Here is an 18,748-nt window from a genome sequence, read left to right as displayed (position 1 = left end):
ATCAGCCATGATAGAAGATGGGTGTTGCTGTCCAAGAGGGAAAAAGAGGAAAAAATGCCAGTTTTGAAGATGCCACCGAGAGGGAACGAGGCAGATTCTGAAAATTACAGATTCTAAGTGAAACTGCCAGGAGCTGATACCATGTAGATTCTTATGTAGATTCTTGAGAGAAGGTGTGCTAATAGTACAGCATGACTAGCTGTGTTAATTCTTTTTGAAAAAAGTTTTAACTTTTTATTGAAATCGAGAGTGGAACGCAAGAAACTTTCCAAAACAGTTTGAAGGCATGAGGGAAAGAACAATAACTTCTACATTTATCATAAAGACAACTATTTATCATAAGAACAACTGGATAGACTAGATAGAAAATAAGATAAGTTCAGGGACTATAACAATTAGGGACAATTCAATCAATCTCGAGAAAATATATAGAATAATTCACCTAAGTCATCTTGAGAAAGTAAATGCACAATCATGACACATTTTGTCATTGGGAAACACCCATTGAAGTCAAAGATAGAAAAAAATAGAAGCTACAAATTAAAACCACTTTGAAGGAGCCAGTTCAGTGAGAGGTATAAATACACACACAAAAAAAATTAAATATCTTAATATTCTCAACTTGTATAGAATAAGAAGATATATGCAAAAAAATTAAGGCAATCTTCAAGATATCTTTTGTTGCTCAATAATAGAGGAAAAACTAAATAAACTTCAATGCAATGCAAATTTGCAGGACCTTGTCAACAATCATTTCTCTGCTATACATCTATCTTTGGAGTCAGAGAGAAACAGATGCCTACTAAAAACAATAAAATAGGACTGCCATATTGCAATTTAATTAGTTCTGGCTGACACTCATAAACATCAAGGTAGGGAGCAATTAGGCAAACAACCATAAATAAAAATTTGCCATCTTTGTATCCATAATCAGCCTTTCATCTTTAAAAATGAGATATAGCACTCTTAAGAAATAAGTACTTTTCATATTTCTCATCTAATCCACCGTGAGAACACTGTCTGAAATAAATTTGTAAATTAGTTTCTATAGATTTGGTTGTTTCTAAAAATAATGTGTTTTCTATATTAGAAACTATTGGAAGAAACATATGTCCAAGTTGGGCTTGATAAATGTGTTCAAAACAGCTACCCATATAGGAAAGATAGATAAACACTAATTGAGAAATTCATCTTTCAAATTAAGAAAACCATCTTTTGCACCCCTTCAATAAAAAAACAATGTTCACGTGACACATTTAAGAGACTTCTTCCCTAGTTGCTTGAGATCAGATTTAAGAAGCCTACAATTACTTGTTTCGTATTCCACAGACAAACTAGATCAAAATGCCCATCACAACTGAGGTGTAACATTTACATTCACTTTTCTGTAAAGAGAAATTCAACATAAACTATATTTTACCAACTAAGCTTATTGTTATTCTTGTATTTCATTTAATTAGAAACGCAACACTAGAAGGGGCTCCTATTTATTCTCCTAAAATCAAGGTTAAATTTATGCCAAATACATAGAAAATACCTTGCATGTGTTTTTTCTTTCGAAAGAGTAGAGGAAAAATTTGAACTCTTCAACACTTATAGGTTTTGTATGGAATTATTAAGAAAAAGGTTGAATCAAAAGATAAAATATTTAAAAACCAACCATAAGAAGACCAATTTTTGCAACTGAAAGAGGTGTTCAACTAGCTTAAAGCCTTAAACTTCAAACATAAATCTCAATCACATCTAGGGCAAAGGAATCATGGATAAGGGAATCATAAAAGCTCCATAACAAGATCAACTTCTTTACTGTCACATTTAAGAATTCAAAACATGTAAAAAAATGAGAAACCCTAATCTCTTAACTAATTCGATTTGCGTAAAAACTCAATCTTTTTCCGTTAAGAACCCTCCAATCAACAAGGTAAAAAATTTAGATTTACTAAGAAGAAAAGAGGAATTGACTAACCGGGTATCAACACTGTAGTCCGAGATTATGATGGTTGACGTTTCGATGGTTCCTCTGTCGTATCTACGATGGTTGTCGTTTCAATGGATCGTCGCCGTCTCTATCAGTGATTTTCTTCTTTGGCTCTTTTCAAAATTTCTCAATATAGTAGTTCCGGATTAACCCTAATCAAGGGTTCTTATAATAATTTCATGATATGTGGAGCATTGGATGTGGGGCCCACTTCGACGCTCCACCTATACCAACAACCTTATAGATCTTTTAACCACTAAAAATCACCCAAAACAAAGCAAGTTTTAAAATTTAGATGAGTCATTTCCACATATCACAAAGGAAGTGGATTCAAGGGTTTACTCAATGAGATTTGGATGAACTAAACAAAACAAATCTTAAACCTTGTCATGTGGCAAATCATAGAAATTGAAAATAAAATTCAAAATGGAAAAGTCGAATTAATGTAGGCAAATTCAAGGATACAAAATGTGACATCTTCAACATTTAACATTTGTTTTCCTAGAATATTGCCTTCGTAATCAATGTGATTAGTGCCATTAATTATTGCAGTAGGTATGATTCTACATTCTTAGGATTGCGACAATGGTAAGGATAAGTATAATTGCCCAATTATCTGATAGGCAAAGATAGTAACAAATAGATTGTAAAAGAAACAATGAAGTTGCTATTCATTCTTTGGTTCTACAAGAGTCAACTAAAAATTATTTGATTAATGATTCAAAAACAACCAAGGAGGAAATAATCTATTAAATGTAACAATTCTTCTAATTAATTTGTAAGCATGCATTTGCCCATGAATGTATATAGCCATATTAGTAATAGAGAGTGAATTTGAGTAAAGATTGACTTAAGTTTGCTGTTTCAGTACTCATGCTAGATCTAAGATACGTTTTATCTGTCACTAACATGATCTAAGATAGGTTTTATCTGTCACTAACATGAACAAATAATTTAGGGCATTAGAAAACATTGCATATAAATTTATATATGACCTTTTTTTGTGTGCTCAAAGTAGTAACATACAATTAATATTATATGTATACATAAGAATCAATCCCACCCCAATTTCACCTCATCCCAAATAAGTCTATTACATTTTGAAACCAAACTCTAGTTATTCAGCAGCACAATGTAGAGATGAAGCTCAATTATCTATACTAACATCATAGGATAAATTGGAAGATAAAAGCAAATGATAACTATAAACTCCTTTTTGCACGCTTACAAGTATGTTACAAGGGATTGTTAGGGTTAGGTTTCCTAACCCTAAAATAAGCTGACGGGTAGACGTAACCCATGTCAGCAGTTTTATTTTTAATTATGCAAAATAAATAATTATAAATAAGGCAATTAGCCAGAATATGGAATACTTAATAAATAATTATTTCTAAGGAAATAAATAAGTATTAATAAGGTATTAGCAAAATATATGGAATTAGCGGGAAGTTAATTATGGCAGAGGATGGGTATATAAAGAGGAGATCATAATCTGCAAGGGGTACCCGACATTCTTACAGAAACCTCTAAGGTTAACTTCTCTCTCTATATTTTCTATCTCCTATCTTCTTCTTCCTTATCGTTAAATTCTTACTCACCTAATATTTGTGAATCTCATTCTCACCTCCATTATATTCTATTCTTCACTTAAATCAAGTTATCTCTCACTTATAGCTAGGTTATCAGTTAAATCTACTTAAGCTATATCATTGGTATCAGAGCAAGTTCTTGGCAATATGGTGGAAACGCGTATCGACGGGGAGTTGAATGAAATCCGCAGCCGCAATCAAGCGCAAGACGAACGACTGTTGGCTCAAGAGGCCCGATTCGAAAGGATGGAAGCTATGATGGCTTCAATGAGCGATGCAATCAACCGGCTAAGTACAACTGGGAATAATCAAGTACCACCAGATGAAGGTCAAAATCTCCGAGGTGATAATCATCGTGATCGCAGACGAGGCGAAGATGTCAGACATCGGGAAGTTCATAACGAGGAAAGGTATCAACCTCCAACTAGGCTGTCAAAGATTGATTTTCCAAGGTTTAACGGCGAAGAGGTGGATGACTGGATTTACGGAGTCGAGATGTTTTTTCAAATAGACCGAACATTAGAAGAATCAAAGATGGATTATGCATGTGCTCATCTGACCGGTCGAGCGCGTTGCTGGTTCAGCTCATATTTACAACACCGACTTCCAGGGCGAGCGATGACATGGAACGAACTGAAGCAGTTAGTTTTGAAGGAATTTGGTCCAAGCGAATTGGATGATCCATTAGACGAATGGAAGGACTTGAAGCAGACGACAACAGTTAAGGATTTCGGTAAGAAATATCTTGATATTACATATAAACTGCCACATCTTACTGAAGAGTACTCCATTAAGGGATACTTAAATGGACTCAAAGAAGAAATAACCAATCCAATCAGGATACAGAAACCTCAGTCCTTAACTGAAGCGATGGGAATGGCTAAACTTCAAGAACGAACTAATCAGAAATTACAAGATGCTGTTTTTGATTCGTTAGTGCGGCGAGGCTATTTAGCAAACAAGGGAGGTCCATTACTGCCAACTCCGAAGACTGCGTCTTTCCTGAATTGAGGAAATAATAATGGACCGTATAATAGAACATCGACAAACCTTGCGAGCAGTTCTAATAGTACAGGCCAGTACAATAGACCAACAAATACTATTCCAAGAAAAGTCAATTTAGATCAGAAAGCGTATGACGAGAAAAAGAAAAACAACCAGTGCTTCTATTGTGAAGAGAAATGGGAGTATGGTCATAGGTGCAGGGCAGGTGCCATTGCGATGATAAATGAACTATTCGAGGAAGAGAATCAGGAAGAAAAATTGGTTGAAACCGTGGACGAATTAGAAGATGGCGTTGCAATGACAATTGAAGGATCAAATACATTTGATACCATGAAGGTGCAAGGAACGGTAGGACGAAACAACGTATATATTCTGATAGACTCGGGAAGTACGCATAATTTTATTAACCCACGAGTGATCAGGAATACAAAATTTGTAACGTCTCCGGCGGTTAAACTAATGGTCACAGTAGCAAGCGGTCATCAATTGGTAAGTACTACCAAATGTCTTGGATTACAATGGTCAGCTCAGGGAATAGATTTCAATGTCGATGCACGAGTATTGTCCATTCCCAAGTATGACATTATACTCGGAATAGAATGGTTGGTGACACTTGGTGGAATTCAGTGGGACTTCAAGAATCTGATAATGGAATTTTCATTTAATGGTGAACTGCGGAAGCTACACGGGGATACATCCAATTTGGTTTCCATGATAGAAGGCAGAACATTAGGGAAGGTTATCCGAAAGGGCGCTAATGTGGCTATGCTGAGTATTGGGGAATCAGAAGGGTGTGAATCAGAATTGTATTCCGTAATAATATCTTCACCAGAGGCTGACAAGGAACAAAAATTGGAGAAACTGTTAATAGAGTTTGAAGAATTATTCAGAGAACCTACAACACTTCCACCTACACGCAATTATGATCATCGAATTAATCTCAAAGAAGGAGCAGGAACCGTTAACTTAAGGCCATACCGATATCCTGCTCTTCAAAAGGATGAAATGGAAGGCATGATAGAAGAGATGCTTAAATCAGGAGTGATACGCAAAAGTTATAGTCCATTTTCTTCACCCGTTGTGCTGGTAAAAAAGAAGGACAAAAGCTGGAGATTATGCATCGACTACCGACGTTTAAATGAGGTAACTATTAAAGACAAATTTCCAATTCCATTAATAGAAGAACTAATGGATGAGTTATATGGTAGTTGTATTTATTCTAAACTAGATTTAAGATCTGGTTATCATCAAGTCAGAATGAAGGAGGAAGACATTTATAAAACTGCATTCAAGACACATGAGGGTCATTACGAATTTGTAGTGATGCCTTTTGGTTTGACAAATGCACCTTCCACGTTTCAACGAATGATGAATGAGGTTTTTAAGCCTTATTTGAGGAAATTCGTACTAGTTTTTTTTGACGATATTTTGATATATAGTCGAACATGGGAAGATCACTTAAAACAGTTGCGATTGGTATTCGAGTTACTGAAACAACATCATTTAGTTTTGAAACATTCCAAGTGTGTCTTTGCATGTTTGGAAGTAGATTACCTTGGACATGTTATTTCACAGCAGGGAGTTGCTGTAGATATGTCGAAGATATCAGCTATTAAAATATGGCCGACTCCAGATTCCTTAAAACAACTTAGAGGATTTTTGGGCTTGACAGGATACTACAGGAGGTTTGTTAAGAATTATGGGTCTATAGCTCGGCCACTAACATCCTTATTGAAAAAGGGAAAATTAGTTTGGAATGAAGAAGCCGCTGTGGCATTTGAGGAACTGAAAAAGGCCATGATGAATCCACCAGTACTAAAATTACCTAATTTCGAGGAAAGCTTTGTGGTTGAAACTGATGCAAGTAACAATGGTATGGGGGCGATCTTGATGCAGCAAGGGCACCCTGTGGCATATATCAGTAAAGGGCTCGGTCCGAAACTACAAGCCTTATCTGCTTATGAACGAGAAATGTTAGCTGTATTACATGCTATCAAGAAATGGAGAAGTTACTTACAATTCAAACCATTCATCATAAAAACGGATCATGAAGCATTGAAACACCTGTTGGAGCAAAAGATTAAACACCCTAGTCAAGAGAAATGGCTATACAAGCTGTTGGGGTTTGAGTTTTCGGTGCAATACAAGAAAGGCAAGGAGAATGTAGCTGCTGATGCACTATCTAGAATCAATTCAGAGGGAACTTGTCTAGCGTTATCTGAATTCTCATCGGTATTATTAAAGAAAATAGCTAAGACATGGGATGAAGACATGAATCTGAAGCAAATTGTTAATAAGTTACAATCCGATCCTCAAGGTATTAAGAGTTTTTCGTTTATCAATGGGCAGTTGAGAAAAGATGGACGTATAGTGGTGGGCGCTGATAAGGAACTCAGATCATACATAATATCTACAATGCATAACTCATCAGTGGGAGGTCATTCAGGTGTGATGGTGACATATCAGAAACTAAGACAAGCATATTATTGGCGTGGTATGGAGCGCGATGTAAGGGAGTTTCTTAGGAATTGTCTAGAATGTCAGCAACAAAAATGGGAAAATCAAGGAACGAAGGGTTTACTGCAACCATTGGCGATTCCTAATTCTATTTGGAGTGACATATCTATGGATTTTATAGAAGGATTACCAAAATCACAAGGGCACACAGTTATTTTAGTTGTAGTTGATCGACTTTCAAAGATGGCACATTTCATTAGTATGGGACACCCCTATTCAGCAAGTAGTGTTGCTCAGGTCTTTCTGGATCATATATTCAAGTTACATGGTATGCCACTCACTATCGTCAGCGACAGAGATAAGATATTCGTCAGTACGTTTTGGAAGGAATTATGCAAATTACAGGGAATTACCCAAGCGATGTCAACAGCGTATCATCCTCAGACCGATGGTCAGACAGAAGTGGTAAATAGAAGTGTGGAGACATATCTGCGATGTATGGCTGGTCAAAAACCGCAAACATGGGCTAAATGGCTGCCTTTAGCCGAATGGTGGTACAATACAAATTTTCATTCGGCTGCACTATCATCACCATATGAGATTGTCTATGGTCAGCCACCTCCGGTTCACTATCCTTACTTGGCCGGTGATTCCAGAGTAGAAGCAGTGGATAGAAGTTTATCAGCCAGAGAGGAAGCTCTTAAATTGTTGCGATTTCATCTTCATAGAGCCCAACATCGAATGAAGCAGCAAGCGGACAAGAAACGAGTGGACTGTGTTTTGGCAGTGGATGATTGGGTGTTCGTTAAACTACAGCCTTATCGACATACGTCAATCAGAGGGAAGACTCATAAACTTAGCCCAAAGTTCTATGGACCTTTCCGAATTATAGAGCGAGTGGGACAAGTGGCTTACAAATTGGATATTCCTGCTACAGCTAAGATGCACAATGTGATTCATGTGTCGCAACTTAAAAAGAAAGTAGGAAATGCAGTGGCTATGCCACATGTTCCATCCCTACAAACTCAGTCATCAGCTGTTCCTATTGCTATTTTGGATGAAAAAGTTGTTTGGAAAGATGGACACAGCATTGGTCAATATTTAGTTCGTTGGTCTAATTCAACGGACGATGATGCTACATGGGAGGATGACTCTTGGTTGGAATCAGAATTCCCAGAACTCGGATTGGTTGGCAACAAATCAGCTTCTCATTTTAATTGTGTTGTTCGTGGTCGAACAAACGTTGAAGGGGAGGCTAATGTTACAAGGGATTGTTAGGGTTAGGTTTCCTAACCCTAAAATAAGCTGACGGGTAGACGTAACCCATGTCAGCAGTTTTATTTTTAATTATGCAAAATAAATAATTATAAATAAGGCAATTAGCCAGAATATGGAATACTTAATAAATAATTATTTCTAAGGAAATAAATAAGTATTAATAAGGTATTAGCAAAATATATGGAATTAGCGGGAAGTTAATTATGGCAGAGGATGGGTATATAAAGAGGAGATCATAATCTGCAAGGGGTACCCGACATTCTTACAGAAACCTCTAAGGTTAACTTCTCTCTCTATATTTTCTATCTCCTATCTTCTTCTTCCTTATCGTTAAATTCTTACTCACCTAATATTTGTGAATCTCATTCTCACCTCCATTATATTCTATTCTTCACTTAAATCAAGTTATCTCTCACTTATAGCTAGGTTATCAGTTAAATCTACTTAAGCTATATCAAAGTATTCATAAGCTCCACCAATGAGGGAAGAGGTTGAGGCACCGGAACATTCATTGACCTGTATAAATTTCTAAAGCTTTTACCAAAGCATTCGGTTGAAGCAACATTCATAGCTATTCCATCTTTATCTGGTGAAATTTCATCTATCTCTGCTTCCACCGGGTTTTTGCATCGCATTTCATCAACAACCAACCGTATATCAATTGATTCATCTTTGTTTCTAATTTTAGGTCTATTCTCTTCAGATAAGGTAACTTTTTGTTCAACTTGGGAAGAAACACCAATGAGGGATACCCTTGCCTCGTGCATATGAGAAACATTTTCAATTCCAATCCTTGCTCTTCCAAATAATGTGATAGGTGAACTTTTGCTTTGGGGAGACAATTTAATCTGTAGCTTTTGAGGAGTAAGTTTTCTTCTTACTGTTTCTTCTGCCTTTACTTGACTAGAATCATCTAGACCAGATGTATGGCTTGAATTTTCATTTGATGCGGCTGAATTTGTAGGAACCTCAACATCTATGTCTAGAAGCTTCCATATATGACTATTATGTGCTAATTTCATGTCAAAACACCGTCTTTTGACATAATCTAACTCCATAGCTCTACAGTTAGGAGTTGTTGATACAACCCACTGTGGTGCAAGAAGTTGCAAAGCCCACTCCAGCTCTTCTCTTGAGGAATGCATAGAATAACATACATGCCAAATGTCAAATTGATCTTTTAGTGGTCCATTTGACCTTTGTTTTATTTGTCTTTCAAGTTCTGAAAGCTCATCATCACACACATACCATTGAGCTGATGGACGTATTATTAAAGGTTCAGGCTGAAAATTATATTTAGCCTCTGCAACCTTTGCTTTTGCCCTTTCAGGTAAATTGGGAAAAGCATTAAGCATTCGAAATCTGGATGTTGATTCCATAGTTATTATTTGAGGGCTTGTAAGCATCAGAGCGCTGAAGCTTTCCGGAGAGTTTGCCTCTTGAATAAATATTTTTGAGCCAAATGTTTTACAAACTTCCACAAGTACCTCTTCTTGACCTAGAAGGTCACATGCTAAATACACCACCTTAGCATCAGGATGATTCCATATGCATCTAATAACCTATTGCAAGCCAATAAACTAATGAAGTCAGTTTGTAAGTCAACTCATCAAGATACAATTTTCATACAGATAATTCATAGTACAAATTGGACCTACTAAACAATAAAGGAGGAATACACAGAGGCCAGCAAAAAAATAATTGTGATAAGGGTATCAGGGCTAGATTTCTCGCACCTCGAATATTCCTGGAGGATAGTAGCAGAACAACTCCCCACCATTACCTCCTACTTTAATTTGGTATTTTTAATAAGAATCGAACATGAGACATTTTGGATAGAAAATCTCTTGGTCCAAGTTTATTGTCACTCAACTAACCAGGGTGAGTAGAGGCCAACAAAAATGAAAATGATAATATATCAAAAGCTTCAAACCAACAAGATCTTAGGAGTAAAGGCCAAAGAGCACCTATCCAGGATAGCTAAAGTAGTAAGGGTCTTGATTTAAGAGGTTGAAGCATCTTGATTTAAGGGGTAGTTGGATCTCCAAGTTTTGGGAATAATCCAAATTCTACTATTTTGCACTGAACAAGGCTGGTGACTCTGTATGGAGTGATCAAAGAGAGTAGATTCCCTTCAGAAGATGATATTCTTGTTATTCAAAAAGTGCTTCTATATGGAATACACCTTTTCTCCATTTAACTTTATGCATAGATATTATGAACTAATCCATTTTCAAATATAGTTGGGATACTTTACCCAAGAAATGGATAAAGAAATATGAAACCATATCCTATTTTTTCCATTTGGCATAGCAGGAATTTCAGGAAGGTGACATGAAAATGACATGGTGATGGGAAGAAGAGGCCATACCTGTTGAATAGCTGAGTGTTTGCTGGGCATCTTCATTGAAGACCTTCCGAATGTGCAATCCAGGAAAACATAATCAAGTCTACACTTGGGCTCTTTGTCTTTCCTACCTATATACTTCTCAGGCATGTTTTGCAAACATTCCGGTGGGAGTCTACAATCTCCGGTGTGGAGGATGTTACCAAAACTTCCCTCAAACAAGAACATAACTGCTCCTAAAGTTCATGATTTGCAAAGTGCGAAAAAAGATCATCTGTCAATAAAGTCTATTTACCAATTCAAAGCTTATAATCAACCTACATAAAGTCTAAAATTGATGAATTAAGAAGGCATGTTTTGCTTTAGCTAATAGGTAGATCTTGTAAAATTGAAAATAGAAATTCAAGAAACAATAGAAGAAAATACCAGGACAATGATTTGCATCAAAAGCGGTAACACGGAAAGCTCCATCCGAGTCATCAATGATCAGCGTTTGACCAACCTCTATAGGGGCAAACAAGGAGTCATCAAGCTGCCATAAGAAGATAACCGCGAATATGAGTCCAACGAACAGAGAGATTGAAGCGAAAGAGAAAGAAAGAAAGAAAGAAAGAAACCCGTGGAGAATATTGAAGCACAAGGGTTTTGGTGAGGTGGGTTGAATAAATGGGAAATGCGGAATGGGTTGCGATTCCTTGAGAATGGTCTTTGTGTGCGTGAGTCAGGAAATGATGCCTCTTCTTCTTTGAAGACGGTGTCCAGGTATCTACCGAAAACGGAAGTCCTCTAGGCATTTCTATCGGCATGATCGATGAATAGATCAAACTGAGAGAGATTGCGAAAGAATGGAGATTTGTTCGAGTGAAGTAGTGGAGGGAAAAATCTAAATAGGGAGGAAGATTGCCTCGTACTTAAATTGCCTTGAACCCATTTAAGTTAAATAATAATATTTGACCATATACAAATTACACCTTATATATATAAAAAAAATGGTTAAAATAGCAAGAAAAAACTACTATAAAATTAAAATAAATTCAAAAAACTCTTTACAAAAAGTTTTAAAAGAATTTTAAATCATACAACATCTCATTTGTCATAAAGAAGATGAATACGAAAAATAGTCACCAAAGAGTGATAAAATTTTAGTACTTATAAATATAATTTTAATTTATTAAATGAGATTAATAAATTTAATATATATAATTTATTTATAAATCTTAAAATTAATGTATATTTATATAAAATATTTTTAAATAACAATTTATTTATTTATAATATGTTTAATTTATAATATCTAATGAAATATTTATATATAATCTTATTATATTAAAAATTATTTTATTCTATATCTAATTTAAAATTATTAATTTTATTTTTGTTATAAAATTTCAAAATAAATTTTTAGCTCCAAATATTTTATTCTATATCATTCTTAATTTTGTGGTTTAATATCGTATTTATTTAGTAAATATTTTAATAGTCATTTTAAATTAAATAGATTAGAAATGAAATTATATAAATAAATGTTTTTAAAATAAAATAATTATTTGAATTGATCATTGATTTTAAAAACTATTTATATATATTAGAATTATTAATTTTATTAAAAACATAATTATTATCCAATCACAATTTAAGTTTTTTTATTAATTATTATTTTAAAATAAAATCAGTAAATTAAAATATTAATTATATATATATATATATATAAATACATTTAAAAAAAAACTAGTGGAATAGTGGTTGCCGACTAACTTGCAAGTGATTATTTCTTTTAAATCTCTAGGCAAATTTAGTAGAGAAATATGGTATTTTAAATAATAGTTTTACAAGTATTGGATGAGTTTGGAAATTTGATGAAATATCCCTCAAAGGTTATTCCAAAATACAATAGGGAATTAACTTTTTGTAAAATTAACCTTTTGTCAAACTTTTACCTTTATATTCTCAAATAAAAACTTCATTCATTCTCTTCTTCTCTTTTCCTCTCATCTTTCTCTCGCCTCTTCTATCTCCCTCTCAACGTCTAATATCCCCCGACGACTCTGTAGCATCTACGCTAGATCTTCAACAAACACCGACGAGTGTACTATCCCGCTAGATCTCCAATAAATGTTGAATCAATGGGTAAATTAGATATTACTTTATTTTAGCTGAAACACTTGTTATTAATCAATTGGGATCGCAAAATGCATCTTGCGCGGGCGCAAATTGCATTTGCATGTGTTGGGTTCTTGTTGTTGAGAAAAAAATGAGGTAAAATGTTATTATCCTTTGTGTTTTATAAGATAAAGTATCATATTTTTCTTCTTTGTTTGGACAGACAGACTAAATAATAGCGAGTTTGAATGATGATGGACGAATCCATGAATGGTGGTAACAACAACAACCCTAATAATAGTCTTTCCTCAAAACAACGATTATGTTGGACACACGAGCTTCAAGAACGTTTTGTTGAAGATGTTGCTCAATTGGGAAAACCGCTTTATCATCCTCAGCAAATGCATTCAGTCTTTCTTGCTAGCGAGCAGTTTAACAACCATTCTTCCTTTTCTAGGAATGCTCATCAGTTGGAGAATGATTCAAGCAACAATATTTAGGATTTGTGTATTAATTATTATGTGGTCTCCTCCTTTCCCTCCTCTTATAATTTCCTTTTAGTTTGTAGATGGTTATCAGGTTTAAGAACTGCCACACTTGGCATTCTACCCTCTTATTTATAAAATTGCATTCTTCTGTCTTTAAATTAAAATAAGATTAATATCCCATTTTTGATAAATTTGTACTTCAACAAAATATGTTTAAGTAAAATAAATAAATGCATCCACACTCTATAATACATGTGTCTCGGGTACCCCGAATAATTGCCAAATTTCACATAACATGTTATGAAAATGTCTAAGACAATTAAACATCAAATATAAGTTCACAATAATAAATATGAATATTCACACATTCAGGAACCAGAGCATTAAGAAAGGTGGTTTAAGAGCAACAATAAGTAGTTGTTAGTCTATATGTTGCTCCCCCTGCTGGCCTGTCCACATGAACCATCCTTGAAGGGTTTGGTTAAGACGGAGCATATTGGATGAAGCTTTATATTTCCCTAGAGAAGCATCACCTAGGGTCGAAGTTGTAGCCTCTAGAGAAGATTCAATATGTCCAGACACATGACAAGAAACCAATATCATAAAATTTTCTTCTTTAGAATTTAAATCACTGTCATAAAAGGCATCTATTGTTTATGTTTTCATTTCATAAAAAGAATAAAATCTTTCCCTTGTCCATTCAAAATTTAAAGGCTTGATGAAATTTTTAGCTTCTCTTTCACCTTTAAAAGAAATGAACTATATAATTCACAACATAAGGTTTCTCCCTTTGCCAAAACACATTTCTGTAAGGAAATTGAAAACATATGGATAGAGAACAATGTCACAGCTTTATACTAACTAAAACAAAGAGCAACAAAGTGCGCAAACGACAGTTTGCACCGATTCAAAGTGCGCAAGATGCAATTTGCGCAGGCGTAAATGCAATTTGCACAAACTCACTATTATTTAGTTTGTCTTTCCAAATAAAGAAGAAAAATGATACTTTATATTACAAAACACAAAGGACAATAACATTTTACCTCATTTTTTGCTCAACAACAAGAACCCAACACATGCAAATGCAATTTTCGCAGGCGCAAATTGTATTTGCGCAAGCACAAGATGTATTTTGCAATCTCAATTGATTAATAACAAGTGTTTCAGCTAAAATAAAGCAATATCTAACTTACCCATTAATTCAGCGTTTATTGGAGATCTAGCGGGATGGTACAGTCGTCGGTGTTTGTTTAAGATCTAGCGTAAATGCTACATAGTCGTCGGGAGGATATTAGACGTCGGGAGGGGAGGTAGGAGAAGACATTGCTTTGCTTGGGATAGACGTGTCGTCGGAAGGGAACTCACCATTGTTGAGGGAGAAGAAGAGAGAAAGAAGATAGTAGAAGAGAAGAGAAGAGAAGAGAAGAAGAGAAAGATGAGAAGGAAATAATTTTTTATTTGAGAGTATATAAAATTAATTTCCCCCTGTTATTTTTGGGATATTTCATCAAATTCCCCAATGAGTTATCTTCGTTTGAATTTTCTACGAAAGGATGGAGTAGATGATTATTTCACTCGACTTCATTTAAAATTAGTTTCATCATCATACATAAAATAATATATTCAAAATTAGCAAATATGACTAAGAAAGGAAAATATTAATAGTTAGGGATTTTTTTTTACTTTCAAAAGAATTTCGATTTAAAAAATTCTAATGAATTGGTAATGTAAAACTGTATAGAAATATAACTCGAAGTTATCTTATGTCAAAGTCGTGGTTAATCTCCATAGACTCCTTTTTTTATAAGAAAATAATGGAAATTTAAAATTATCGAAATTTTATAAATTAAATGGCACTAAGATATTTTTAAAAGTAATGACATGGGCACGGCAGATCCAGTCCAATGAAAATTTAAATTTTGTGCCCCTAAAATAGTAAATAATTTTTATTTTTAAATTTTAATAATATAAATGAGACATAAATGGTTAATATATTATAATATGGAAAGTAAGATTAAAAAGGAAATAAAAATGTTATATATATATATATATTTAATATGAAAGGAGAAAAAATGAAAAAATAAGATTATATAATTAATAATACTATTAAATATTAAAAAATGTGGGCCCTATAAAGGTGGGGGCCTATGCATCTACATAAGTTGTCTTACCTCAGGGCCGATCTTGAAGGAGACGAGTGTTGTTGGGTAATGGTTGAAACTAGAATAACTATGTTTGATGAAAAGTCTTACTAATAAGTTGCATCTAAAACATAGTTTATATTTTCATCATATGCCTGGTAAGTATTTACAAGAGCATTTATCAACATTTAAAAAATTGTTGTTGATTTGGAGATCTTAGAGGTCAAGTATGACGATGAAGATTTAGTTTTGATTATGTTGTGTTTTTTGCCTCCATCGTATATCATGTTTTGTGATTTTACTATTTAGTCGTGATATTCTCACAACCAATGATGTTATGATGCATTATTGTCTAAGGAGAAAATGAAACATCTTGTTGGTTATTCTTATGGTCTAGTAGAGGGTCTTATTGTTGGAGGGAGAACACAAGAAAGTGGTTCAAAAAGTGAATAGAGAGATAAATCAAAGTCAAGAAAACCTTAGAAGACTTGCAATTACTACAAAAGGAGGCCATATAAAATATGAGTGTTGAAAGCTTCAAAATAAAGTTAAGAAAGAAGATGACATTCTGACTAAAAATTAGATAGAAAATTGCGGCAAAACCAATATTGTTGATGCCGAAGACAATGAATTTTTCATGGCTTCTGTTTGCGATCCAATGTTGCAAGATGATTGGATACTCGATTCTGGTTGTACTTATCATATGTGTCCCAATCGGGACAAGTTATCAACATATGCTACCGTTTCCAAAGATGTTGTATTGATAAGAAATAATTAATCATGTAAGGTCATGGGTATGTGAACAATAAAAATCAATAAATGGTATTTTTGCTTTTACACAAATATGTCCCCATATTTATTATAGATGTCTAAATAAGCTCATAACTTTTATACTTTAATAGATCACTTTAATTGAGCTTTAATCTTTATTATGATAACAACTAATATACAATTATTAAATAATATATGTACCCAAATATTGAAAATAATTCCAACAATCTCCCACTTGGGTCATATAATATTTCATTCAATTGTATATTATAACCTTAAGAGCTCAAAATATTGTTATCATTTCCAAATACATCTATATCAATCTCGTCCATCAATTATATCAACATAGGATTGAGGCAATTTTTGTTACATTAATTCGTAACTAAACCCTCAATAGTCACATATGTCAATACAATCAAATGACATAGATTAAACATTGGTGTGTAGTGTGGATTAACATATAGTGTGATCTTTAACATGTCTAATACCAACTGATCCTCCTTTATTCCTTATAGAGATCAATCTGAATAACTTTATAATCTTGATTTCTTTAAAACTAAATCTTTAATTTCTTTAGAAACTGATTCTTTAATGTGTACATAAATCCCAAATTATATCCATACAAGCATCACAATACAAACTCCCACTAAAACTGTATATCATCTAAATATGCAATATCCATATGAACAATATGTTCATGAAAGACCTCGGATAGCAAATATTTAGAGAACTGATCTGTAATTTTAGAGTTTATCCAAATATGCCCAATAGATAAGTAAACATTCTGAATTCGTTATTTTCCAAATAGTTTGACTTAGTCGAACTCATATTACTCTTAAAGTAAAAGAACTGCAAATTATTGTCAAGTAATATCTTTAGTGGTATTTCTATATTATTCATAATTTGCAACTACATGACAAAAATTTGCAGTCAAATTCTTTATTTGGATGCCACAAAACACCTAATAAATTCTGTCATCATGTCGAAATAATTCGAGTGTCTGCTTAACACTTTTATGAGAATTAATTCTTTAAACTAATAATTAAACTAAAATTATGTAGCACGAATTTCCCACTGTTTTGGTATCCAACAAAATTCGAATCAAAATACCAAATGATTTATATACGATTTGATTTCACTATATGAGTATGTAATGTTTGTTCTTACAATGTCACATTACTTGTTTGGTTGCTTTCTTTATAATCCAAACCAGGATCCTTCAAGTATTTGTCCAACATCATAAATTTACTTAATTTCTTTATTCATATAATTTTGAGCATACATTAGACTCTTATTTAAGGAGTCTTTTGTATTTAAGGTTAATCTTGAAATACTTATGAGACTAAATTTGTCTCTAGATCTTTTAGAATATCCAACAATTAATATTTAACAATTCTTTAGTCCAGTTTATTTTCATAAGGCATAACCTTAACTGGACAACCCCAAAAGAATTTATTAGTTGTTTTAGTTGAAATTTTACTGCGTATACAAGTTATAATTTTAAATTATTCTCTCCAACTAAGTTAATTATATGGAGATATTCCAAAAATGTTTGTTTTCAAATAAAGAGTATCTGAAGTAGTTATTTATTTCTTCATCTTTAATATGAATTGTCAATGCCCATGCCGATGTTTCTTTCGCCATCAATTGACTTTTGACAATTAACTCAACCGTACATCAACACATTTACTTTAGTAATACTGAAGTTACCATCAAATGTGTATGAGTATTGAAGTTAAATTACTCTTAGAACAAACAAAACAAACTATAATATGTATTCTTTTATTCACCACTTTCTTTAGTAATTTTCTTTTAGGTGCAATATCTGCAATTCTTACAACTTTATTTCTTTATTATGTATTAAGGTATTTGCTAAGTGAACACTATTTATGTTATTTTTGTTTCAATCTTTTATTTTTCTTACACACAATTGATGTGAGTTCTTATAGAGACTAAGTCTCCCTTTAGACAACTGCAATTCACATCAATTAACTTAAGTATAAATAAGAAAATCCAAATTAGATGCATGAGAATACATTAGTGTAACTCTGACTTTAATGCAATGATTTTGAAACAAAATAAAACATATATTATAGTGTATTTCTTATGAAATCTTTATTCTAATAATACCTTTAGCAATTTTAACCCTTTTAGATATAATTCTTTAAAAACAACAAATTCTAAATATTTCTTAAAAATTATATCATATAAAATGAACTTAAGATGTTGACAAGAATAAAATTCGTATAAGCAAAAGTGTTAACTTGATTAGATAACAAAACAAATGAACAACCATACTCACAAAATTTTAATAATCACATAAATTTAAAATAATGGTATGTCTCATCATAAGATACCAAACGCAACATTAATATTTAATCTTTGGACATTAAATATTAACTTGCAAACGGTACTCTTTTGTAGTAATCAAATATTAACAATAAGTCCTGTCAAACAATTGGTTATCTTTGGATATTCTAATTATTCACATGTCCCACCGAATAATTGTTACATATTTATTACCACATGTGCATAATGTTATTCTAACCAGTTATTTATCTTCCTTTGGGCCGATTAAATAACCGCATGAAATG

At 33.2% G+C, this 18,748-nt stretch overlaps 1 protein-coding gene across 1 annotated transcript; it reads right to left on the bottom strand.

Moving 5' to 3' along the window:
• Positions 1–8,756: 8,756 nt before the first annotated feature.
• LOC124934806 (5' exonuclease Apollo-like) lies at positions 8,757–11,460 on the bottom strand. Its single transcript, XM_047475308.1, has 4 exons — positions 11,272–11,460; positions 11,081–11,186; positions 10,679–10,890; positions 8,757–9,869 (listed from the first exon to the last, which is right to left on the bottom strand). Exons 1-4 carry the CDS (start codon positions 11,458–11,460, stop codon positions 8,757–8,759), a joined length of 1,620 nt encoding a protein of 539 aa, XP_047331264.1.
• Positions 11,461–18,748: the final 7,288 nt, after the last annotated feature.

Source organism: Impatiens glandulifera, chromosome 4 (genome assembly GCF_907164915.1).
Source record: "Impatiens glandulifera chromosome 4, dImpGla2.1, whole genome shotgun sequence".
NCBI classification, from domain to species: Eukaryota; Viridiplantae; Streptophyta; class Magnoliopsida; order Ericales; family Balsaminaceae; genus Impatiens; species Impatiens glandulifera.
Note: the sequence above shows the minus strand (reverse complement) of the source record. Positions and strands in the feature narration are given on the sequence as shown.